The following is a 26,284-nucleotide window of genomic DNA, read 5'->3' as shown; positions in this document are numbered from 1 at the left end:
TATCAAAGTCCTTGCTCACTGCTCAGGTCAAAGAAAGGCTCTAAAGCATCCTCTCCTGAGTCTTAAGAGCCCGTGCGTACTACTTTTGTTATAAGGGTTAACATTGCGTTGATGGTTTGTTTCCCTTTTACAAATCCAAATTGATTCTTAACATAGTATTTTTGTTTCTAAATATTGAATTAATCTTGTTATTAGGCCTACTCGTTTTACAAATATTTTTGAAATGGATGAAACTTGAGTGATAGGTCTGTAGTAGTTAGCAAGTGGTTGGTTTGTTTTTTATACAGTGGTTTCACAACGGAGATCTTTAATAGGGCTGGGAACGTTCCTGCTTAAAACGAACTGTTGACTACGTTGGCTAGGGGTTTTACAATAAAATGTCGAATGTCTTTAATTATTTTACCAACGACCGTTCTTTAAGAGTCCTTGGAGCCTGGACGTTATAACTCATAAAACAATTAAAAAACTTTAAAGCAAATTTATAATTTTACGGTACACTAGATATATTATATAATCACTTTGGTATTTGAAAAAAATATATTTTGAGGTGGTGAACAATTCTTCAGCGGCTATTTGAAAATAACAAAATTAACATTGCTCTTACGGCGCGGCGGGCAAATCCAATACGGCCATTGGCATCCATGGACTCCCTTGGAAATACATTCAAACAACAATCAACAGTTCTAATCTCACAGTATACTAGATATTTACAACATAATCCCTTTGAAAAACTATTTTTGGATTATAAATTACCCTTAAGCAGCAGTTTGAAATTGTTCAAGATCACCACTAGAATCCAAGAACTCTTATTCAGTTTAGTTCTAGAATCGAAAAGATTCACTTGTTTACTTACATAACAGCATTGTTTTTTACTAAAAAACACGTGAACGGACCAATGTGGTTCAATGATTGAAGTAAAATTGTAATGCTTCGAACTTCAATTAATCAGCTGTTTACAAATTTAATTGTCACAGATGGTGCAATTAGTGATTGGTACAATGAGTGAATCATTGCATAACTTTCAGTGGCAATGAGAGGTTATAAACAAAAACATTAGGCCTACCTCTCTCAGAAGTGTTGAGTAGTGATTATTAGAAATTAAAAACAGTCGTAGGTAAAGTACCGGTAGTAGGTAGTATGAGGAACTCAAATAGTAATTCGTAGAAGTTTTTTTAATTTTTTACTCTTGTCAACTGTCTTTAGGCGATCAAAGTAAACTAATATTATTGGGTGAAATTTAAGCCGCCTCCGAGGATTTCTTATTTTTCACCTCATTAGATCCCTTGTTTTTGCCATGTCCAAACCACCTATTTATTTTCTGTATTAACGTTTAGCCTAAGTGAAACATAATAATTTTCTTCTTTGAACGAAAATAAAGAAACAATTGGCCAATTGCTTTCTGATATAAAATATAGGTAGAGGTTATTATGCTATTACTGAATATATAAAAAATGGCTAAGATAAAATCAAATCATTATAGACCTTCACTTATCCCGCACCACATGTGAGACTTGGAGGTGCCGGACTGTTGAAAACTCCAGATTAATTAAAGTGGCATTAATGCATGACTAGTAAAAATAAGATGAAAATAAAATTGTTGGTGGCAGGTCATTATTCCTTGTTTTATCATGTTTCCTCTTATCTTAACTAAAAAAAAAATAAAAAAACTTACCTATGAAAATCCACTGCTTCTCCTAATTTTAACAGATTTCTAGCAACAATGTAAAGAAAAATCTACAAAAATTTCGGAAAAATATCTTTCCTTCTTTATTCTTTTATAAACATTGGTGAAATGAAAATAGTAAAACTTCAAAATTAAAAGTTTGAGAAAAAGGAAAGGTTGAAGAAACGACACAATGAGAAATTACTTCCTATATTTCAATGTAAACTTACATCTTACATCAAACAATAATACGATAATAGTAACATAATATGCCAAATGATGCTGATGAAATGCATGATGCAAATGCAATTAAATAAGTAAATATTTAAAATCGAAGATATATAAATTAAATAACAATAGTTTTGTTATGAAACATTATAAATTTTGAATCAGATATGATTATGCTTATGCAGGTTACATTATGTGGCTTTAACAAAACACAGTTAATTCTATTGTTTGCTTTGTATAAGTATTAGGGAAAAGACAGTAATCTCTGAGGATATGACCATCTGTTTACAAACCGCTGTAACTTAAGGCACAGTTTCCATTACAAAATTCATATAATTATTACAACATAGTTTTTCATTTTAAAGAACAATTAATTTTGTTTCCAATTTATCAGCATTGTTACTTGAACCTTAACATAGTGAACAAAAGAACAACTAGGAGTGTTTACATACACTCAATTATCATAAAAAAACACTATTACTATCAAAATAATTATTAGTTCATGATCAGTTATCAAATAAAAATGATTCCTACAAGTCTCCATATTACTCAACTGTCATAGCAAACTTCACTGATAATATCAGAGTGAATCAGCACAATGATTCAAACAGGTTTCCATGATATTGGCATCATAACTTTTATCAAATGCTTGTCACTACAAACTTTGCCACAATTAAAGCGAATCACTTAGTCACCATTTCCATATCCATTAATACTTATGAGAAAACACAGCGTATTTCATATCACAATTACAGGCCCATTGAATTGAATTCGACATACATCTTATGCCATTTTGCTTTATCGTCTAAATTCTCAATTATCTGTTCAAATTTTCTTTTAAACAGGATACTGAAACAAAGAAAAAATAATTGAAATATTTTTGTCCAAAATACAAATAAAAGACAATTAAAAGGTTAAAATAAACAATTTTAATTAAAATAATTTACAACAACAGTATTAGAAATACTTTGTTGATAACTTCTTGGAAGTGAATAGTTTTATAATATGTACATGAATAATAAAAAAAAGCAATGCATGCATAAGCCCCTAGTGCAAGTGCAAATTTCTATGTACAAAACTTATTCCTATGTTCTCATTCATCCAATACACAAATGTTGTGCTTTTAGCTAGCTAAGATAATACAGCATACTTCTCAGTTTAATATTATGTAATTTTAGTACACTATTTTCAAACTTAGTAATAAAGTTTAAAGTCTTCAGTCATTAGTCATAGGGTTTATTGACATAAAGTGTGTAATGAATGTTTGCTAGTGACTCAAGTAAAATAATGTGGGAGCATCAAATTCTTTTAGGTCATTTAGTTTTTAATAACATTAACCAACTAAGGCTAATAAAGAAACTTATTTTAAAACCAAATAAAAAATTATTCAGTGCACTTTAGTGTTATGGAATACACTTTGAATGGATTTGAAAATTGATAGAATTGTGTTCTTATAAATCGAGAGTCAAGTAACAGAGATTACACACCTAACTCATCAAAATACCAAAGACTGTTTATAAATAGGGCTGAGCCACTTCATCTCATACAGTTGTAACTGGTTGCAACTCTTTCTGAATTGCTAATTTAGCATTAATAAAGTAAAAATTAAAATGTATCTTTTTTAATTTGAGCAATGTTCCAGGAGATGGTTTGACATACAAAACAGCCATTTAAAATTAACAACTAGTAGAGTAGTATTTCCATGCAAATAAATACATACAACTATAATAAATTTTTGGCTCAAATGCGAACCAATTTAAATTCTAAGACTCAAACAACGGAAGATTTTATATAAATAAAATAAATGGTGCAGTCCTTACTCTCTGCTCTGCAAGGTCCAGCCTATTTTACCCTTCAGAATAAACACACAGTTTGACAAAAAACACAAACTATCCCTCAGATAGAAAAAAAGCATTCAATAAGAGTTTTGAAGAAAACTCAACAAAGGAGGTGTAAACTCAAAGACAGCGTGGGATAGCAGACATCTTATAATAATTCAATTCAAACAATACAAGCATAAGCGACAACTAGCATCGCCTTTTGACTTGTTGTAAACATTAAGTAATAGTGTAGCAAGGTTAGTAAAAGCACACAAAACATATAGAAACTTTTGAGAAAAGAAGTTTTGATCAGCACAAGAAAAAGAGTGGTGAATCTTGGCACAGTCTAGACATCACAGTTGATTCGATATATATTTGTTAGTATGATAAACTACTGGTGTTTGTCCAGCCTCTACTTATTTTTGATTGGAAGGCGACACCACACTGTCTATGTTTTTTTTAACTTAACAGCTAATGACCAAAGATTGACCGAGAACATACTTTTATAAAAATGTAATGCTAAGATCAATTGTATTTGCAATAATGTAATTATTTGATAATATAAATATCAATAATAGTTTATGTACCTATTTAACTTGAGTATTGTACCTAACGAAAATTTAACTTCAACATGACATAGTGTCATAGGAGTGAGCTAGTGTAGTGGGTGGGGGTGTAGGGGTTCTGGGTTCAAATCCCACCAATCACCATTATATTTTATTTGAGTGATATTGCCACGACCCTCTATGCCTAACCTTAAGGAAAAAGAAAATGGTTCTGGGTAGAGCCTAGGTTAACAGTATGTTAAGATGGGACAAATAATTTGCATGTTTAAGCTGAATATAAAAGAAAAAAAATCAAACTTTTATATTTTTAGCGTCAAAAATGGGAAAACCAAGTTTTTACCCCATAAAACCCTATTCCCATAGTACGATCACGATGGTTCGCAAACTTGTTCGAAAAAACATTGGTTTACATGTTTGTACAGAATTTCATAACAATCGAATGATTTTAACTCAACTTATTGTGCTAACAGACGCATACATACTATATATTATACATAAATTTGAGCGGATGGTGTTTTTGGATATTGGAGGCATCAAAACAAAAAGTTCAGGTTTTACCATGAGACCTACTTTAATAGCTTATCCTCTATATGAGAAATTTGATAACAATCAAAATGTTACTGGTTCTATCCTGAGATAAGTAAAAAAAAAAAAAAAAAAAAAAAAAAAAAAAAACTGGACCAAGCTGTACTAGATCATTGGGGCTTTTAACACATGGTCCTTTGAAAGTTTTCTCAATAGCCGGTCTTAGTCAGTAACAAAGATTACATAAGGCATCTCACTGCTTCCTACACTCATCCGTTCTTCATTTTGTGTTAAAATATGGCCAGTTGCATCTCCATCTTAGTTGGCAATATTATGAAAAAAAACATTTTTTCTATATATGTAAAATCCAATGTATGTTTGTTTGTCCTTTATGGACTCCTAAATCGCTCGACAGATTGTAATAACACTTTCAGGCATTATTAAGCATTATTCAAGGATGGTTTGTGTGAAGTTTGGTGCAGACCCGTCAAAAGGGCTCCGCCCCAGTGGCTCTGGAGTTTCCCATGTTAAACTTATGAGTACTTATATTTAAATGGAATTAAAGAATCTTAACAGCTGGTTAAACTAAACAATTAGATTCTGTGATGTTCAAAACCATTAAAAACCATTAGTAGGTTTACTAACAGAGTGCAGCACTATTTTTTTTTTATTCATGACAACATCTAATTTGCAACCAAAAGGTGAGTGAGCGTAGCGAACGAACTTCAACCTGGAGGCGAGTTAGCGTAGCGAATGAGCTAACCTGAAGGCAAGTGAGTGCAGCAAACGAGCTCCAACCTAAAGGTGAGTGAGCATAGCGAACGAACTTCGACCAGGACGTGATTGAGCCATGCGAACGAGCTCATCTTGAAAATGAACGAGTATTTGACATAAAACCACATTAGGACAGGACGACGTCTGTCGGGCCAGCTAGTTTCAATAAAAGTCCACTTTTAAAAAGGATTTGCATACAACATCTGTTTTTCTATATTTTATAATAGTGCAGAGGAAGAAGACAAATATTTTCTTCTTTGCCTTTTTTTTGGATAAATAATAAATATGGACACTTAATGGTAATACACATGCAATAAAAGACATAAAACTCAAACACCTAAAAATATTACAATGATAAAGAATATAATAATTATAGAAATATAGTAAGTCTAAAAATAACTGCAAAACAACTTGTAGAAAAATATGGATAAAATATCTTGCTCCATAGTGTTTCTCATTCATAAAAACTGCAGGCCAACAAATGCCATCTTTGGTGAACATTTTTTTCTCAAAGTCTTGATAACACAAACACTGATAGCAATTTTTAAGATGGATTTGAGTTTTTTTTAAAGACATGCAAGACACACACACAGTGGAAGAGTTTGAAGTATAGAGCTGTAAAGTCAGACCAACAGAATACTTGAATAAACTCACCCTCATCTAACAGGCCATTGTACCCTCTGGACTGTCGTAGGGAAGTTGTTGGGAGATCTCCTGCTTAGACTTAGAAGTGAAATAGAGCCAACAAGTGTTTGGGCTGAAAATCAGGGTTTTTTTAGAGCATGTGAGTCTACACTTAATGCAATCGAAGAAAGTGGTCCTTGGTGGATCGTGCTGCAAACAGCATAATGTGGACCAGATTATTCCGGCAATACACCTCGAACATTTGTAATACTTTCAACAGTGCTTCCTGGCAGAAGATTCTTGTCTTACTTAAAAGCCACGGGAGTTGAATAATACCTACGTAGGAAGATCCAGCAGTACTTGAGTGATAGGGAGGTACTGATGGAGACAGAACAAGGAGGCTCTCTGGAGCTGGAAGTGACTGGTGTGTCACAGGTCAAACACTTGAGGACAACTCTGTGCAACCTGATATGGGATTGGGTGGTGACTTACATTGCCATGTGGAGTTAGTGTATAGCAAATACTGAACAGTTACTGATGACCATGAGCTAGTCAGTGATCAGTCCATCACTGAGGTGGTTGCGTGGTTACAACTCGAGGGGATAGAGATTGCAACAGAGAAGGAAGAAGCAACTAGTAATGGCGGGTCATAAGTATCCAGGTAAAAAGGTTTATAATATTCCCTGCCAAGAAGTTAAAAACCTAGGGGTGTGGACCACAGAAGATCCTTTCAAATTAATGTGGAGGAAGTTGCACAAAGAAAAGACATATAGGATGGGAGTCTCAGTCGACTATTGAGCAATGTTCAAGGACCAAGACCAGGTAAACGAAAATTGCTGGCATGAGTAGTGAAGTCATCTATACAGTGCCAGATTGGATAAATGCCCTCAAATCCGATAAGGCCTGATAAATCCAGGAGCAAATGCAAAAGAAGATAGCATTTTAAGCGTACATTGGATACTAACGAGGCTGCATTCGTAATTGCAGGTGTCCCACCTGATTGTCTGGATGGATCTTTAGGCCCAAAAGGGACTGCAGCAGCAAGAAGGAATGGAAAAGGCACAGGCAAGGGACACAATACATTAAAGATGGCAAATAGATGGCCCAACACCTAAAAGACGGCTTGGACCAAAGTCCTTGTCCCAGATTGGAGGGACTAGGTGAAAATGACACTTGTTATCAAGAGTGACTTGTTATTGAGGTTCTTGTTATCGAGGTTCCACTGTATATGCTTTGAGTGCCAAAAATAGAGAAAACCAATTTTTACACTACAAAATCCTGTTTCCATTGTCAGATCATGCTGGTTCGCGAAATTGTTTGAATAAATGTAGGTTTACACATTTATACCATATTTTATCAAAATCATATGATTTTTACTCGAGTTATCGTGATAACAAACATCTACATACACAGTATAAATCAAATCACCGTTTTGTCTGTAAATTGAGTGGACTCACGAAGTTTAGGGTTATTTTTGTGTTTTATATCCTAAGAAAGACGGAACAAGTCTATCTAAATTTCTGTCTGTATGTTATTGTATCTGTGACGCCAAAATTCCAATTTCTACGGCCTACTCCGAGCAAACTAGAGTACCGGTACTCCTCAAGATTCAAATAGTTTAGTGGTGTTCACTGAACTGGCCAAAGTATCTTTACTCTTTAGCTATTAAAATATGGATATACTACTTTTGAAATAATTTAGCAAACATTCAAATACCCAACATTGTTATTTTTTTCATGTTTTCTTACAATGTTTACTACCTATGTTTTGTAACCCAATTTGTACCCTATAAACTATAAAGCTTTGTTCTCATAGTCTGAGCATGATGGTTCGCCAACTTGTTTGAATATACGTAGGTACCAAATTTCATCAAATCGGATCATTTTTACTCAAGTTATTGTGCTAACGTACACGACTGCCTATATTTTATATATGAATTTAAATGGATGGTATTTTTAATTTTTGTCATCTGAGGACATCAGAACAAAAAAGTAAATTAGTCCAGAGTTTCTCCCCATGAGACCTACGGGAATAGCTTATTTCCCATTTGTGAAATTCGCTGATTACAATAACCTTAAATAAGCATAAGCCTACAACAACTCTTCCACATACCAAATTTGAAATTATTTTAAAAGCTCTACTGCATGATGTCTGTAACTAAATCAGGCATTTATATGTTTGAAGTGTAACTTAAAAACTTGAAAAATTGTTCCCATTTCACGATCTTGCTGGTTTGCACTCATGAAAATTAATCCAGTCCAACAAATTCATGCCTAGTTTCATCAAAATCAGACCACAATTGCTTGAGTTATATCACATTTACGATCACATATGGGTGAAATAAACTAATATAATTAAATCAACGAATAATCTTAGGAGCTCCGAGTTTATAAATAAGAATGAATATGTGATAGGTAATTATATTACATTGTATAATCTAAGCAGTAAGCATAGAGCGAAGAGTCAGAAAACATTGAACAATAAGAAGATATTCTTCCATTGAAAAAAAAAAATAAATAAATAAAGTTGGACTTATGCAGCCTATAATTTTATTTTCAAAACTTTCATTTATTGGACCAGCCAAAATAAATAAAAATATAGTTGTTTAAACAACTTGTTTTTTTATCTGAAGATAAATTTGTCACTATAGAAATATTTTTTAAGCTGTGCTTATTCTTAGTTTGTTTATTGATTGGTCCAGCCAACTTAAACAATAATAGCCCAACAAAAGCTGTTTCAAAGCTTTTGGGCTCTTTTCGGGATTAAGGTGACCTTCATATTATGTGGTGGGCCATCGAACCCTTTTACCTTGCCTAGAGTATCCTAATAGACCTTAAAAGAAACTCTTTACATTTGCCCCCATCAGATACAAAAGTATGCACACAGTGTTTTCTATTGGTCATTGCCTTTGCTTCTGTTCCACTTCACATTAACTATCTGGGTTTACAAGCAACAGTGTTCAACACAATAAAAATCACTACAGTTTCAAAGTTCCACTTTGAGGCTAATTTTGTAATTTTTTCCCAATTTAGAATTAGATAAAGTAGATTGCTGCAAACCCATTTACTACGTGTAAGAGCAGAACAGAGCCTTCAAAAACAGAATGACTCGATGAAGTGAGGAGAAGCCACTGAATGTCTTTCTCAGTCTAGACATTAGCTAGTCTAGTCTGTACAGAGGTCAATCCGATGGCTTCAGATCACTTTAGGTAAGGATAAGAACAATGTGGTTTCATTACACCATCTTCCTTTGGTAATCGCAAGTGGAGACTCCGTAGTCCTGCAGGCTGAACAACGTCGCCGCATTCTTGTGCAGGAATCTGTAAACAAACACACAACTAATCATGTTTTTAGGAAAAAGCATTTAGCTTGGAATAAAAAGTGATATAGGATGGAGAGGACACAGCTAACTCACCTGAAGAGTCACAGCACAGATAAAAAAATTCAGTAGGTAATTTATTAATTGTGTATATAATTTATTTGTGCTTTGACTCATCTGCAAACTTTCTTAAAGAGAGCTAGCTTAGCTGTGTTCTCTCATCCTAAATAGTTTTTAATCACAACCATTAATTTGAGTTAACAAATATTAAGGAAAAGACCATTTTGTCCTGGTATTATGGGGAGTAAAGATTCAATGAAACTGGAGTTTCATTCAACATGTACGCTGACACGATGATTTTATGCCATTGTGGGCACCGACTTGTCGTTGACAGCAACAATCCCACTGTTATGTTACAAGTGTCATTGTGTTGTTAGTCCTTGAGTTGTAAAAATATGGCCAATAACAAGAAGATGGTGTCACTATGCTGGAAACCATTATGCTCAATCCTTGTTTTTGGGAAAAATTGTGTGGGAACAAAAATAAAGTAAAAAAATGTTATTATTGAGTCAATTCTAACACGTAAATCTCGACTCTGCATTTTAAGTGTGTGTCAAAAGGCAATAAATATAACAAATACAGCCTTCTGTTGTAGTAAGAATGGATTCTGTTGTGTCTGTGTGTCGGAACCTTGTGATGCCGGTGCTGTGTTGCCCAGTGTGAAAAGTTAAATTAAGCCTAATGCCTCTAAGTGACATTCGAATGCATTTGACACAACAGTGATCCACACTTGGGGCCCTATTTTTGAAATGGTTGACTGTTGAGTTGAGTGTCGAGTCATTCTATTTCCAATCGTTTCGTATTTTTGAAACGGTTGACGGTGGACTTATACAACCAAAACTACTCAACACCTATCGAGCTGTTGAGTGGAGGTTGACTGCACTTTATTCTTCCTCTCTTTCGGCAAAAAATTACTCTTTTTGAGACGACGCCATATTGTTTTGTTATTGCTTTAATTTACTAATTGCGATTTGATTTAGAGGTTATGTATTTGTTGTCAATGTATTAGCACCCAATTATGCGATTGTTTTCTGTAGAATAATCGCATTTTAATTTTATTTACTGTGTCAATACTAGACTATTTAATCAAGGGTTTTATTCTTGTTGGAATGTTTGAAATAGACTAGGCATACTAATTGAACTTATTATAAGATAATTATTGTTATTAGACCTATGATTTAAGGTTTTAAGATTGTGGTAGAGAGAAACAATATCATAGTTTGTTTCAATACCATTCACCTAATAAAGGGATCAAATTAATTTAAGTTACGATATGCTTTCAGTGCAATGGCAAATAGCCGCTTTAACCTAAATAAAAAACAATTAAAAATAACATAAAACAAACCGATGAAGGAAACTAAAATAAGGTGATGTGTTCCGAAATAGAGACGAAGAAAGCAAATAATAATGTATTTAGGATGAGTGTAGGACCTAAAGTAAAGTGCAGCCTATGCCTAAACTTATAATTAGCTACACCCTAAAACAAACATCCATAGTAAATTTTATTTTTTATACTTAAGTTTATTACTTTATTTAGTTTACTTTAGTTAATTACTTAAGTTAAGGTACTTTGCAATCACTAAGATTAAGCAAGACATAACCTCAATCTCAATTTCTCAAGAACGGAGTTGACAGTTTACCTCAGTGTCTCGAAATATGGCAGATTGAGATTAGCTGCCAGATTTTAGAGTAAGAAGAGGTTAAATCGAAGTCCGCAAGAACTCTGCATTGTGATTGGTTCAAAATGACGTCATCTGAATTTTTGACGGTCGTATGCTCTACATTTCCACCACGAGTCTCTCAACTAGTGATTCCCAACTCGCTTCCCAACTGTTGGGTTTCAAAAATACCAAATCATTAATCATGTTGTTGGTTGAGTTGAGTGCTGACGATTGACTCAACTGTCAACCATTTCAAAAATAGGGCCCCCAATGAGGTGCTAATAATCATGGAGGAATTAAAGAAACCAGTAATACCTGTGTACCTCAAAAAATGTATTTGGGATTCAGTATGGGTAAGATACTAGTTGGGTCTGGAAAATAGACAAAGATGACATGTTTGATGATATTCTTTCATCGTAACTTACTTTAAGAAGTCATGGATGTGCACCAGTAGTAGTTGGATGCTCTTCTCGTCCAATGCTGTGTAAGCAAGAACTCCACCGAGCTTCACTATAAAAAAAAATATTTATACTTCTACTGGGAGACAATGAATAGAATGGTGTTATGCAAAAAAGAGTCAACCCACAAAACTTAAATATTAACATAACCAACCCAGGTTATAAATTATTTTCTCTCTGTATTTTGCAAAAACCACTCAAGCCCTATCTAATTCCAAAGACATATAATATTAAGAGTTGTCACCCACACCCATTGAATTGCCACATTAAAAAGCAAAAAGCATTCAACTGACACTATTAAATTCCATGTCGCATTTGTGTGCGTGTGACATCGATGTCTTCGTTTTTGTATCCCTGACGATGCCGTATTTACGGCGAAACATGTAGGTTGCTAACCTCAATCATCATTTGGACTACTTGACGAGGTATTGTACCATTATTATAGTCTGACACTATTGTTAGCATTCAACCTACAATTAGGTCCATTTTGCAATAAACACTCAATCAGTAGTTCCAAGACAAGCCATTCTCATTTTAAAGCTTTTAGTGTCAACGTTAGTGTTGTTGTCATAGATCGAGCGTTTCCTGGTGAAGCCCTATCCCCTGGTGGTTAGAGTGGCTTTGGACTCTAACCACCAGGCTTCACAAAAAAAATACACCCAGGCTTCACGAAGAAACGCACAAACTCTAGTCGTCTTATTAATATTATGATAAAAGTTGAATTGAGATTACAATTTCTACCTTCTAATACTATATAAGGTAAGCTACAATTATCCTTATATATAATACGTGAAGGCGATTCTGACGAAACACTACTCCTCCGTTAATAATGGACAGATTTTTACAAACGATGTGTCAAAATTAAGTATTTTTTTCTGTTGATGCCCCCTTTCACCAATTCCTGTAATTAAAGTCCTCGGGCTTTGCCACACAGGCCATACAAATCCCAATGTATTTCTTATGAAGAAAAGATTTTGTTTACTTAAACATACGAATAATTTGTAGACATATTAATTTGCAAACTAAAAAGCTGTTCATAGTAAACACATGATATACACAAGAGCATTTGTTTTCAAAGTGAGTTTGTTTTCAGTTTCAATAACTGGAGTGGAGTGATTGATTACATTATCTTTGAGTTGACTGTTTTAAGTCATTGGAAATTATGACTGTAATTCGTTTTTAAATAACGCCTGTAACACTTTGCAATTGCTTGAATTTGAGCAACAGGTGCACTAGTGTTTTTATAATATGTTAAGCTATTTTTAAACAATTTTTAAACAAGTTGAGAAATTTTGGAAGAAATTCAATTTGGAAAATCAAGTGCTATATTTAATATCTTTAACAGCCATAAAATTTTCTATTAATATTATAAGAAACCACCTATATAACAATTATCATAATTAGGTTTAAACAAACTTGCAAAATTTAATGTAATATTATTTTTTGTTCTACAGCAGACTACAATGTGTAGTAAGATTTCAATTTTTAAAATAAATTTGAATTTATATATAACATAACCTAAAAAGTCTGTTTCAAGAAGCACTTGCTTAACCTTTTCCTTCATTGTCAATAAATTAATATTTCGGTGGTACTAAGTCTTACCATGCCACCTACGGTAATAGCTACTTCCCTATAGGGAAATTCGCTAAAAAACCATCCTTAGCCTAAACTTCCTACTGGGATAGCTTACTACAAACGGCAACTTAACTTTCACAATTAAGGCATCCATGTTGGTAGTTCAGGAAAAGGAATTTTTAATGATTGGATGGAGCATAAAGCTGGAAGAGGTACTCAAGAGGTTGGATCTTGCTTACACAAATTTATAACTGAAAACCTCAAGGAACCCGTTAAGCACTTGATAATGTGGTCTGACTCATGCAGAGGGCAGAACTGTAGTATAAAACTAGTCTTAATGATGATTCACATCCTGCAAAACCATCCTACCCTGGAATCTATTACACTCCGGTACCTACTTTCAGGTCACAGTTTTCTGCCTAATGACTCGGAGTTTGATGTCGAAAGAGCATTGAAAATACAACAGCGACTGTACACTGACTCAGAGAACACTACAGCCATGCAAGAATGTAGGCAGAAAAATAAGTTTCAAGTAAGCTAAATGAATTCAGAGGACATGTTTTCAGTTAACAGGGGAAAGTTTGTTGGCTGGCAACTCATATACTCCGTGATACACGATCACTCCTCATTTGTCTATAGCAATAAATAAAATGAATGACTTTTAAAACAAACTCTTTTTATGCACAGGAAAAAATCCCGTCCCACAAATCAGGAAGGAATAAAAATCCCGTCCCGTCCCGAACTAAAAATTCAATCCTGTCCATTCCTAAAAAATATATATTAACAATGAGAAAATATGTAACAGGTAATTTCTTGGGACGCCCGATCTTTAGAGTGAAATATCTCAAAACTCATCTCGTGTGGGTTGACTCCTTTTTGCATAACACCATCTAGCATTAACTACCATACACAGGCTTGAACAAGGATTTGTTAAACTCCACATGTTCTAAAATATGTCAAAGCACAAAAAGTGTAAGCCTACATTACTTTTTCACTTTTTGCAACTAACTTTTGACAATGTTATAGCTTAAACTTACCGAATAGCCTAAGCAGATGGACAGCACCATATATTTTGCTCATGGGTGTGTCAGGATTGGCTGCTAGAATCTGTAAACACAATGATGAAATTAAAAACACTAAAACCTGAATGACTAATTCAGCAAACAAAACTAAAGGATAATACTATATGCAGTGTTTGTATCATTGCATTAAAAAATGTGATCTAACATTTGATAAGAAGGCACATCCTATTGTGAATCACAATTTAACTGGACCATCATCCCATGAGTTTGAATTATGTTCGAACTATAAATAACAAAAAACCCCATCCTATTGTAAATCACAATTTAACTGAACCGTCATCCCATGAGTTTGAATTATGTTCGAACTATAAATAACAAAAAACCCCATCCTATTGTAAATCACAATTTAACTGAACCATCATCCCATGAGTTTGAATTATGTTCGAACTATAAATAACAAAAAACCCCATCCTATTTTAAATCACAATTTAACTGAACCATCATCCCATGAGTTTGAATTATGTTTGAACTATAAATAACAAAAAACCCCATCCTATTGTAAATCACAATTTAACTGAACCATCATCCCATGAGTTTGAATTATGTTCGAACTATAAATAACAAGAAACCCTTTTATTATACATTAAGCAAACTTCAAACTGTCCAATTAAGAGGATGTTGAAATGAGATTGCAACTAATTAGTAGTAAATTCAAACAAACTGATCGTTTAAATATAATTAAACTAGGCCTACCTTGGCATATTGCATTCTCTCGAACTTGTAAAGTAGTTGAGTGCCGAGCATAACATTGAAGTATTCTCTGATACCATTTACTACCTCCAATATAGCTGTTTCCCTAAAAGTGAACAAGAACATTTCAAGACTAAAATAAAAATACACATTCTTTGTCTATATAAAATCTAATTTTTGAATGATATAATTATTAACCATCTTTGAGATGAGTGGAAACATCAGGAAGGGCACCTCCAAGATATGGAGAGCTTCGTCTGGTACACAGACGGCTCCCTAATCGATGGAAAATCTGGTTTTGGGGTTTACTGTCGATCACCCAGAACAGAACTATCAGGAAGTCTGGGACAATACTGTACCATCTTCCAGGCAGAAATCTATGGCATCTTGGCTTGTGCCAATCTAGGACTAGCCAGACGGTACCAAGACAAAAGGATAGTGATTTTATATGATTGTCAGGCTGCTCTCAAAGCTCTTGACTCAAATGAAGTCACCTCAAAACTGGTCTGGGAGTGTTTCAACACCCTCTGCAGACTTGCATCACAGAACTCTGTAACTCTCGGCTGGGTCCCAGGCCATGTAGGCATTGGCGGCAACGAGAGTGCAGACAAGCTGGCAAAAAAAGGTGCGAGCATGCCACTCTTTGGACCAGAGCCATTTTGTGGCATCAGCAAAGCGGCCGCTAAACATGTAATAAACAAATGGTCCAGGGGACAACACCTTGAGCGTTGGCGTAATTATCCTGGACAATCACTTGGCAAAAAACTGCTCTCAGAATCTAGCACCCCCTTCACTCGCTGGCTGCTAAAGCTGGGGAGAGGGCAGGTCAAGCAGGTACTTGCTCTTATCACTGGACACGGCCATTTCAGGAAACATCTCCACACTCTAGGAATTGTCAATGACAAGCAGGAGTGTCGACTTTGTAATCAGTCCGATGAGACTGCTAAACACATCATTCTGGACTGCGATGGACTACGGGCTAGGAGAAGGGCTCTGTTTGGTCTAAAGCAGCCAGGTGATGAACCAGACGCTAACATTGGGCAAAAGCTCCTGCACTTAGTTAGGGACACAGGTATAGGCTTACCCAGTTAGTGGCAAGTGGGATGCACAATAAGCTTCGGTTGACGTGCTTGGACCTTGAGTCCACCCTCACACAATCAATCAATCAATCAATCAATCAATCAACCATCTTTTGTTAAGTATCCAAACCTCCTCTTACATTTCTGAAGTTTTATATCGTAATGTTATCTCCCGTTGTAATTCTTATCATTTGTTCCATTCTCCATCGATTACTATTTTCAAAAAATGCATCACTGGCTGTCTGATAGAGTGGGGTGTAGATGAATCAGAACTCCTAATCAAAGCAGAGTACAGGCAGACTTGACTCTACTTTATTCTCCCGTAATCTTTACTGAATAACTGAATTACTAACATCGAACATTCTTAACTACATATATATATATGTATGTGCCCTCCGCCTTGCCTCATTCCTTAAATTGCTCATTCACCAATTTAGAATCAGAATAGTTTTACAATTATATTAAATCATTTGTTTTTAAGATTCTCTGAATATCTATGAATATAAATATTATTTATATTCATATTATTTTCCATTTTATTTATTTTTCCAACAAATACGTCAGTCACTGATAGCGACTGAGCCTACGCACAGGCTTCCAGCCCATGTAGGCTTATTTCCTTATGTTTAACGTAGCTTCTCTGAGACCTTACATCCTTTGTTGTTATTACTAAGTTTATTTGTATTTTTATATTTAATTAGGTACCTATTTTTATCTATGCAATAGCAAGTAGGGTGTCTGTCCACTGGAAGTTATGTTATAATTTATATTCTGTATTATTTTTTGGAAATAAAGTATGTTTGATTTGATTTTTTTGATTTGTATTGTCTCCCTTGTCTGTGTCTTTTCTATTCCTTCTTGCTGATGCAGTCCTCTTGGGCCTAAATACACTAGAGGTGGAACATTTGTAACTTCGCATGCAGCCTTGGCAGTATCCACTGCACTCAAACGCTGTGTTCTTTTGCATTCACTCCGGGAGAACATTATCTGGCCTCTGCTGATGCCCGATTTGAGAGCTCTTATCCTACCCCTAAATGACAATTTAAAACTTTAGAATGGTGTCCTCAACCACACCAAATAAATACTTACTTGTTTGGGGTTGTGCTCTTACTGGAGATTTTTGTGTTGTAGTAGTCATCCAAAATTTGATCAACGGTCACTGCTGCTGGTAAATTTAACAGCTGAAAAACAAATAAGCTTGAAAAAAATTATTAAATTAACTTGGGATGGACAATACTTTGTTTATCCAGTTTGAGCACTGAAAGAAAAGCATTTTATCTGATAGTAAAATTAAGTTGAGGCTACATTGATTTACTAAATTATTCAAGATATTAAAATAGAAAATTAATTGTTAATACTCGGTCAGTTCCACAATTTTAAGGCCTAACATATTGTTTGTTTCAGTTAAATAGACCTACAGCTTAAGTCGGTGTTTAAACCATAGTCAACCACACCCTTATAAACGTCAAACGAGTCTGTACATGTTCAAATCTGGAAGCACAAAGAGAGATATAACACAATTTTAAAACACAAGAAAGGCCGGTGCCATTTGGTAAAGGTCTAGTTGCTTTAATGAAAAGAAATACAAGACTTGACACTGTCTGTGGTCGTTGGAATGTTTAGAAAATACAAGTAGTAAAATAAAAATAACATCAGATTATTAGATAATAGATAGTAAACAAAAGATGGGGAAAAGGCAACAAAAAGACTTCTTTCATAAATTTAGCCTAGTTAAGAAAACCATCTGTCAAATTTGGGTTAAAGAGAGGTCCAAGCCTATTTGATTTGAAAATAAATTATTTCATTAATTTTGATAGGCTACATATAAAAAATGAACTTACTTTGCGTTGTGTTGAAATCAGCTCCCAATCATCGACCAACCATGGTTTTAACTCATCAGGTATTTTAACCTTAATTTCCACTTTCGATAGAAACTGTTCTTCCTGTTTGAAAAACTAGATTAATAAATTGATAACAACTAATAATCCCTTAAATTTACTATAGAGGTTATAATACAAACTATATACTACGCTTTGAAAATTCAGTTTCTACCCAGTTTCATTCATGTTCTTAAATGTAACCAAAACCTTTTAGTGTCATATGGAATCGGAGTCAAATCAAGTATCAAACAATAAATCAGAGGTAAATGTAACTTAATCAAACTTCTTAGTTGGAAACTCATTACAATTTTGTAGCCTATTTAACAATTTCATTTTATAAGACACTGTGTGCATTAATTGAAGAGTCTCGCAGGTTACCCAACAGTTTCCCAAAACACACACACTGTTTATTACACTCAACAATAATAATGATTTAAAACTATGCATGGATCTAATATTGTTCTGTGTGAAATATAAACAAAAGACACTCGATAATCTGGAACATTCCAGATACAACAGTGCCTGATATCCAACAATGCTGAATAGTAACACACTGTTTAAAAATAGCCGTTATTGCACAGATATCAGAAATACCATAAAATAAAGAGTAATAGGGCTATTTTCGCTGACAGCTGATTACAAAAAGCCACCTCTAGACCAAAGTACTTATGTGAGGTTGATATCAAATAGCCTAACAACTTGTAGCGTGTTACCGTTTCCACAGCGGGATCCGTCCGCGCCTTCTTCTTCTTAGGCACATCACTTGCAGAGTCCTGAGAGGAGGACTGAGTCGCCGTGGCCGCAGCTGTTGTTGCCGCTATGGCTGCCTTCTTCTCCTTCTCACCAACAGTGACTTTCTCTTTGTCATTGACAGGTGTCGATGATCTGCTGTCAGGGCCCCCCACACTTTCTGGCCCGCCAATGCTCTTATTCTTTTTGGGCTTTTTGTTTTTCCTGCGGTAACAAAAAACAAGACAACGTGACACCAAATAAGTTAAGTCAAGCGACATTTTGTATTCACTAGGCTTGAAAAGCTTAACTGTGATGTATCAGAAAGGAAACAATGTCTATTGATGAATTTTATTCACTAGCGCTGTTTAGTTAAAAATGCAAATTATTTAGGATTTAACTGTTACCATAGACAAATAGAATAAATATAGACTGTCAGAGGAAGGTTCCCAACTGTGCCGATAGAGCGTCCTTAGTGTTTGTCGATTCGCTGTCGACTCACCGTCTGCTACCAGCACTACCACCCTTGCAAACGAAATGATACCAAAGTATCAGACCCACTTTTCAATATGGGCAAAGTACAAAATTCTGAAGTCCTGTAGTTTTAATAAAAAAGCCCATTTTTTAAATTCCCGGGAATTTTTTAAATATGGAAAAATAATAATAATATTAAAAAATCCTACCCGCGGATTCCGGGGAATTCTCCAAAAGTTGGCAACCCTGGCTCCAACTACCAATTTTTTTTGTCATGGCTAGGTACGCTTTCTAGCACTTGGTGCTGTAGCGGTGTTAACCGAAACTACAAAACTCCTAGCGGTGGACCCCAGAATATATGCTAACCGCAGCACTGCTTTTGGTCTATATTTAATTCTTTTGTCTAGATGCTGTTACCTTCATAAGTTATTTAAAAAAATAAAAATAATGACAATTTAGTTTTGCAAATTGTTTATCAACCTTAAGATTTGTTTAAATAACAAACTTTATTAATTTGATTTTATTAGGCTACCTATTTAAAATACAAAATGCTCTAGGCTATTCCATAGCCCAGTATTAAAGGTTTTTAAAACCATGCCTATAAAATAATAACTCCATGATGTAATGGTCTCTGAATCAAACTAATAGTTTTTCATTTTCTGGTTACTGTCATAATGATCCTAGGTAATAGTCCTAGGTAACGACAACTAGGCGTAGACAGCTATTTCGTGCTGTCAAAAATAGAGCTCTTTTTCAGGTTTGAATACTTTGCTAATGATACCTCATTGTGTAGTTCTTCAGGAGATCCAAATTCGAGATTGGAGCAAGACATTTGAACCTGAAGATTTGCTCTATTTTCGACAGCACGAAACAGCTGTAGTCGTCATTATAAACTATTAAGGAGCATTTTGACAATAACCAGGTAATTTAAACCTCCATTAATTAGTTCAATGTAACAAAATATGGAAACAAAAGATTAGAAGATTTATAAAAAATTTTAGAGCTGCTTTAAGTGTTGCAAAGGAGTTCACTGTAACAGGACGATCGGCTCCACCACAATTAACTACAATTTTTTCTGAATGTATTTCAAGCAGCTTGTACAGGCTTAGGTGTATAGGCTTTTGCAGTTTGATCCCAAATTTTTACTTACGGTTCATTCTTTTGAGCTTTATGAAGGTCTCTTTGTTTTTGAAGATTGGCCTCGTTGAATTTCAATACCCGACTTTCAGGCACCCATTCGTCCCAACTGTAAAATACACATTTAAATTAATAATGTGACTAGCACAAACACACATACACAATAGCAAGTAGTCCATAGCGGCATATCTAAATTAACTGCTATAGAACATAGATAATTGATATGACCTCTCACCTTTTATTCCATCCCGAGTAATGTATGTGATACTCAGAGACCTTTTCCTTCTCATTGTATCTTGTCTGCATGCACTTAGCGATGTAAATTAGAGGACCATGAAAACAGAGGACCTTTTCACCTGCAAACAAGTAAACAAAATAATATGTTTTGGATTTGGACTCAATCGTGTTGGTATTGATTATTATTTTGTTAAGTTAAATAATATTAGAAATCACAGTTATAGAAGAAAGTATAAAGTATTGGAGAAGGTAGAGGGATTACAGATAAAAAGAGATAAGTTACAAAAATAGTTTTGCATTGAAAGATAAAAGAGTACAAAACCACGGATAATCATAGTGTATTTTCACCCTGCTGTGAGATTGTATTGATAAAGACCTCGTCAGGAACCCCAATGAATCGGGTAGCACCAGGACTTGGATAAACATTGGGTTGGGAAACAAACAGCACTACAGTAACACAGAGTTCATTCCGGTATGTTTTTTTCGTGATTGCATTATCAAAGTTAATCTTGGTTTGTTGGCTACTCATCACATAAATAAAATTATACCCTACACAATTTACTAAAAAAACGTGGAGGCATATTTCGAGCTTACATCAAAACCCATCTTCAGCCTCTGGTAAAATTTACCATCTTCAGCCTCTGGTAAATTTTACCAGAGGCTGAAGATGGGTTTTGATGTAAGCTCGAAATATACCTCCACATTTTTTTAGTAAATTGTGTATAGTTTTATTTATGCATGATGAGTAGCCAACAAACCAAGATTAACAGTAGGTAACACAGAACAAACGAATCAGCCATTGGGTCAGTTAAACTGGGCCAAATTCATAATGATGAAAAAAATGTCACCACTCATGAGATCGAATCAAAGGTTTAAAATTAATTCACAGGGATTCGCTCGTAAACAATATATGTTAACTTAGGTTGCCAGAGGAAAAAAATAGTCAAAAGAAAAATTAAACTGCTACTGAGGCGTAAAAAAGGAAAAAATTCTTAACTCTCAATGGCAACTTGAAAAGCGAAACTGGACCTGCAGGATCCTGTGTCACAGTCGACAAACTGTGGCAGCCACGGGATGAATTGCAGCCAAAAAATATTACGAAACAAGCAAAAACTTCTAACGTTCCAAAAGTGATTTAGAAATCAAACTTCAGTAAAACCTCGCTGACTCAACAGTCTGTGTAACTTGATACTTCGTCAACAGTTGACAGGGGGTTGACAGGTCCTACTGGATCAATTTTATCTCCTTTAGACAATCATTTTTACTATTGGATGGCTGAAAAAAGCTTGCCAGTGATAGCTTAATTACCTGAATGTAAGATATTTGACATAGGCTAGGCCTATTTAACTTTTAGGATGGCGCTAAGATTGCCAAAAATTGTGCCACCAAGAATATGTAATAAAAAAAACTTAAGGCATAGCCAAGAGAACTTAGGCCTAACTTACCATCAGAAAATTTAAACTTCGGGGGGGACTTGAAGTCTTCCTTCGGCGCAACTTCCTTCGGAGAATCCTTCTTAGCTGTGGCTGCCATTGTGGGTCGCTCAGACCAAGAAACTGAAAACCATCCACAATTTGCAATAAGTTTTAGCCCGTTTTAAGTTGACTTGCAGTACATTAAGTTACGGTAATAAGTACCTATGCCTAGCCTACCTAACTTATATAGGCCTAACAAATTTAACATTTCATTAAAAATCTAACTTAGACAGACTATTTTCCCAGCATATTGTCATCAATTAACTTATTGAAGCAAGAACAATTCACTCAGTGGGAACTCTCCTTTTCCTTTAACTTAGGCTACGGTACATTAAGTTTACCGTAAAACGGGGTGACTTGAGCTCACTTTTGAACTTTGCTTGTTCATTAAAGTAAACCCATTAAGTATTTTTTTATAAATCTTTTACAGAAAACTTAGTCTTGGTCTATTCTACAAATGTGTGGAATAAGATTTTTTTAAAGTTAGTGTAACTATTTAAAAAAAAAAAATATGGGTGGGCTCAAGTCACCTCGTTGGTCGGGGTGACTTGAACCCAGCTGATATATTTCAATGCTATTCTAATGCACTAGACCCACTGCACTGACCCATGAGGTGACTTGAACCCACATATAAGTATAGCTGACTATTTTGGTATTTTTTTAGATAAAAAATTCTTGTTTTTTTAGATTTAATGACGGTAAGTGTAAAACAAAACACAAAGTTTTCGTCGAAACTGTAATAAATTTATAAAAAACTTGCAGAAACATTTAAACAAATTTTACTTACAAAATATTGAAGATCTGAATATGATTAATCAGAAAAACTCCACCAGCAATTTTTGAAAATATAAAAAAGTAATTTTTTCTGAAAATGAAATGTTGCCAATATCTCGTTCTAGTTAATCCGAACCGATTCGTCACTCCGATATAGAAAACTTCACAATAGACATTTTGACAGTCATTAATAGACTAACTAAATGTAAAAATAACAAATTGTTTTTTATCTACACACTATTTACACTAGTAAAAGCACTTGTTCTACTTTATGTCTTTGTCCATTAACCGCCACTTTTCCACTTCTGGAACGGCAAAAGATCCTCTGGCGGTAATGGGTGTGGGGGCTGCTATTTTTCCTTTAACTTCTGCTTTGCTGTACCAGCACTCATCTACCTTTTCTGGCCATTTCCAATTACTAGACCACATGAAATAATGAAAGTGTCTTATTTCATTACTAAACAAACGTTACCACTTAAACACAGGTGGGCTCAAGTCACCCCAAAATCTGCCAAACTTGGTCATGATAAGGTAAACCCAGGTCATACTGACTTAAACCATTACATAATCAAACATGCTTCAACATGTTTGTGTTGTCAAGGAAATAATGAAATGGGGAAAAATAGTTTTATTTTCATTTAAGTGCAAATACCCATTGTGCCGATAACCTTTTTTCAACGTAATGAAATTCAGATTCGGACGTGTTAACATTATTATTTTTTATAATTATTAAAATGGACAGTTAAAATAATTGGAATCGTTTGTGGTGAAAGCTAATTAGGTAACCTTCAAATTGATATATAAAACCTTTTGATAAATCATTTAGGTTTTCTGAAACGAAAATTCAAAACTTTTTCTTGCGTTTTGGGCTCAAGTCACCCCTTTTTACGGTACATATAAGTTGGAAAACACAAATATAAAAAACTCTATAAGGGTCATTGGCTTGAGGGGTCTTTGTGCTTCGTAGGATAAGGACCTTCTTAAACCTGACCCTAGCTCCTTAAACTTGTTTATTCTGCCTAATAGAACAACACATTTCGTAGGCCTATTCAATCATCTTGTGGGGAGCTGTTTAGTGCTACACCATCGGCCTAGGCCTAAACTTAGATGCATTCCATCAATCCAATATGCCAAATAGGCCTCTGAGGCCTAAATGATTTAATTCAATGGCTAAGTTAAAATGAAATGAGAATTTCAACCTATATGTCCACTGACTTAAATTAAGCCTTGATAAATTAAACAGTTTTAGCCAACACCCTAATTCTTTATGATTTACATTTGATTGGTGCCATCTCATTAAAATGTATTTTTTGGTCTTGTTGGTTAGGACCTTTACTATCCTCATCCACACAGAGATGATTGGTCTCGACTAGGGATGAGCATCGATAACTTAATACGTTTTCAAAACATAGGGCCTAAGTTGTGTTTTAAGTTACATCAGGTTACCGGTAGGCCCTAGGCCTAAATACTCATGTTTTTGTTAACTTACATCGATGTTTTTGTCAAACATCAATGTTAGAGGCCGATGTTTTCGGCCAAGTAGGCCTATTGAGATATCGATGTTTTTCATTACGGTACTGGAGATTTCAGAGAGCAGACAAACAACTGAAAAAACATTGATGTTTTCGCAACGATCGATGGTTGACCTATCAATGCTCATCCCTAGTCTCGACAAAAGCTTCTGAACAGTTCAATAAGTAGGGACCATGTAGCATAGGCTAGTAGGTCTATGGTCTCAACCATGTCTCAACCCAATCTGACTTTCTACAAAGTAACTTCAAGCCTACTAAACTTAGCCTAGTACTAACCTCTAAAACTTGTGTTATTGTTCGATCAACATCAACTTTTTCAGTCAACTTAAAACGTTGGCTTCTTGATAAATTAAAAGACGAGATAGTCCTTGATGTAAACAATAAACATGAGCCTAACCTGTCTACAGTCGTTTATTGTTTAGTACTACTGTATTATTGCTGGCTGATCCAGTAAAGCAGTTCCTGTAATACGCAAATTAACCTAAAAAACAAACCACAATCACCTAGAATTGATTAATAATATTAATTAAAGTTATAGTTAATACATTATTCTAGGTACTGTGTAATAGTAATCTAAAACAGATGCAAATGCAAATTAAATTGATACAAAACAAAACGCGGTTACCGTTAGTGAAAACTTACTATCGATAGTACTATCGATAGTATCGATAGTTTGAAAATATCGATAGTGGGTCGATAGTATTATACTATCGATGAGACTATCGATAGTTTTTTTACGTTAAATTAAGTAAAGAAATCATTATCTGGTACACTTACATTTCATTGTTTGTCTGTTAATGCATACCTATAGTTAATATTATAGACTATTTTTTTTTTAATTCATTGTAGAAAAGCTTGGTAGACAAGTAGGCTACCTTCTCAAACATTTGAAAGCTGGGGCATTTGCTAATTCACTACCGGACTTATGGGTACATTTGCCTCGTGGGTTTTAGTACATACATTTGCCTACATTTGCCTCGTGGGGCATAGTAGAGACACCGGTATACGGTATTTTCCTTTGATCTATGGTTTTAGATTGTCATAAAATATATATATATATATATATATATATATATATATATATATATTATTTATGCTATGTGAGTAAAAAAATATTTTTGTAATGAATAATAAAAAGAAAATAGTAAGAGAATTTTTCTTTTTTTATTGTTGTAACCCTTAAAAAAACTTATTGTTATTTTATACAAATGTTGTAATATTTTGGAAAAAAAACATAAAGGGGGCTCCAGGGCGTCACTCATAAATTGTTAAAATTAATAATCTGATACAGCTTTATCTTCGACTAGGTAGAAACCATTATTTAAACTCATGCAGGCAGGATATATACAATATTATATGCATTAAAATTCCATTTGATTGACTATCGATAGTACTATCGATAGTATCGATAGTTTTTAAAAAACCATCGAAAACTATCGATAGTGTGACTATCGATAGTAAGTTTTCACTAGTTACCGTTAGTTGCCCGCTTGCCGGTCGTAGTTCGTAGTCAGTCCTATCGTCGTCAGACAAACAAAAACAACACAAACATGTAAACTAAACACACGTGACGTGAACGTGAACGTGAACAATACGAATACATAGAGGATACGCGTCCGGTAACCGGACGTGGATAAGGCGTACGGCAATGACGTCATGGGGTTGCGGGAGCCTGGAACGCCTTTACCACAACAATACAACGTTCAGCCATCGGTGGTCGTGGTGTAATGGATAAGGTGCTCGGCTGATATGCAAGAGGTCCAGGGTTCGAATCTCATTGATGACTTTAACTTTTTGACGAAGAGTTTGCATTGAATACCATTTATTCTTAACTGTACATCTTTTATTAGAATTTTTGGCATTTATAATTTTTTTATAGAGAAAGAATTTAACCTTAATTAGATTTTTTCATTATCAGCAAGT

General features: G+C 34.6%; 1 protein-coding gene across 1 annotated transcript; it reads right to left on the bottom strand.

The window, feature by feature from the left end:
* Positions 1–1,906: 1,906 nt before the first annotated feature.
* On the bottom strand, positions 1,907–24,806 carry LOC129002787 (mortality factor 4-like protein 1). Its single transcript, XM_054430839.1, has 12 exons — positions 24,638–24,806; positions 22,026–22,136; positions 20,579–20,699; positions 20,357–20,452; positions 18,717–18,957; positions 17,965–18,066; positions 17,213–17,304; positions 15,048–15,150; positions 14,310–14,379; positions 11,665–11,749; positions 9,439–9,519; positions 1,907–2,740 (listed from the first exon to the last, which is right to left on the bottom strand). The coding sequence occupies exons 2-12, from the start codon at positions 22,111–22,113 to the stop codon at positions 2,641–2,643; spliced, it is 1,179 nt and encodes a 392-aa protein (XP_054286814.1). The 5' UTR covers positions 22,114–22,136; positions 24,638–24,806; the 3' UTR covers positions 1,907–2,640.
* Positions 24,807–26,284: the final 1,478 nt, after the last annotated feature.

Source organism: Macrosteles quadrilineatus, unplaced genomic scaffold (genome assembly GCF_028750875.1).
Source record: "Macrosteles quadrilineatus isolate MER2022 unplaced genomic scaffold, UCM_ALF_1.0 Scaffold_9__3_contigs__length_116548681, whole genome shotgun sequence".
NCBI lineage: Eukaryota > Metazoa > Arthropoda > Insecta > Hemiptera > Cicadellidae > Macrosteles > Macrosteles quadrilineatus.
The sequence above is the reverse complement of the archived record's forward strand: the minus strand, read 5'-3'. Positions and strand labels throughout refer to the sequence as shown.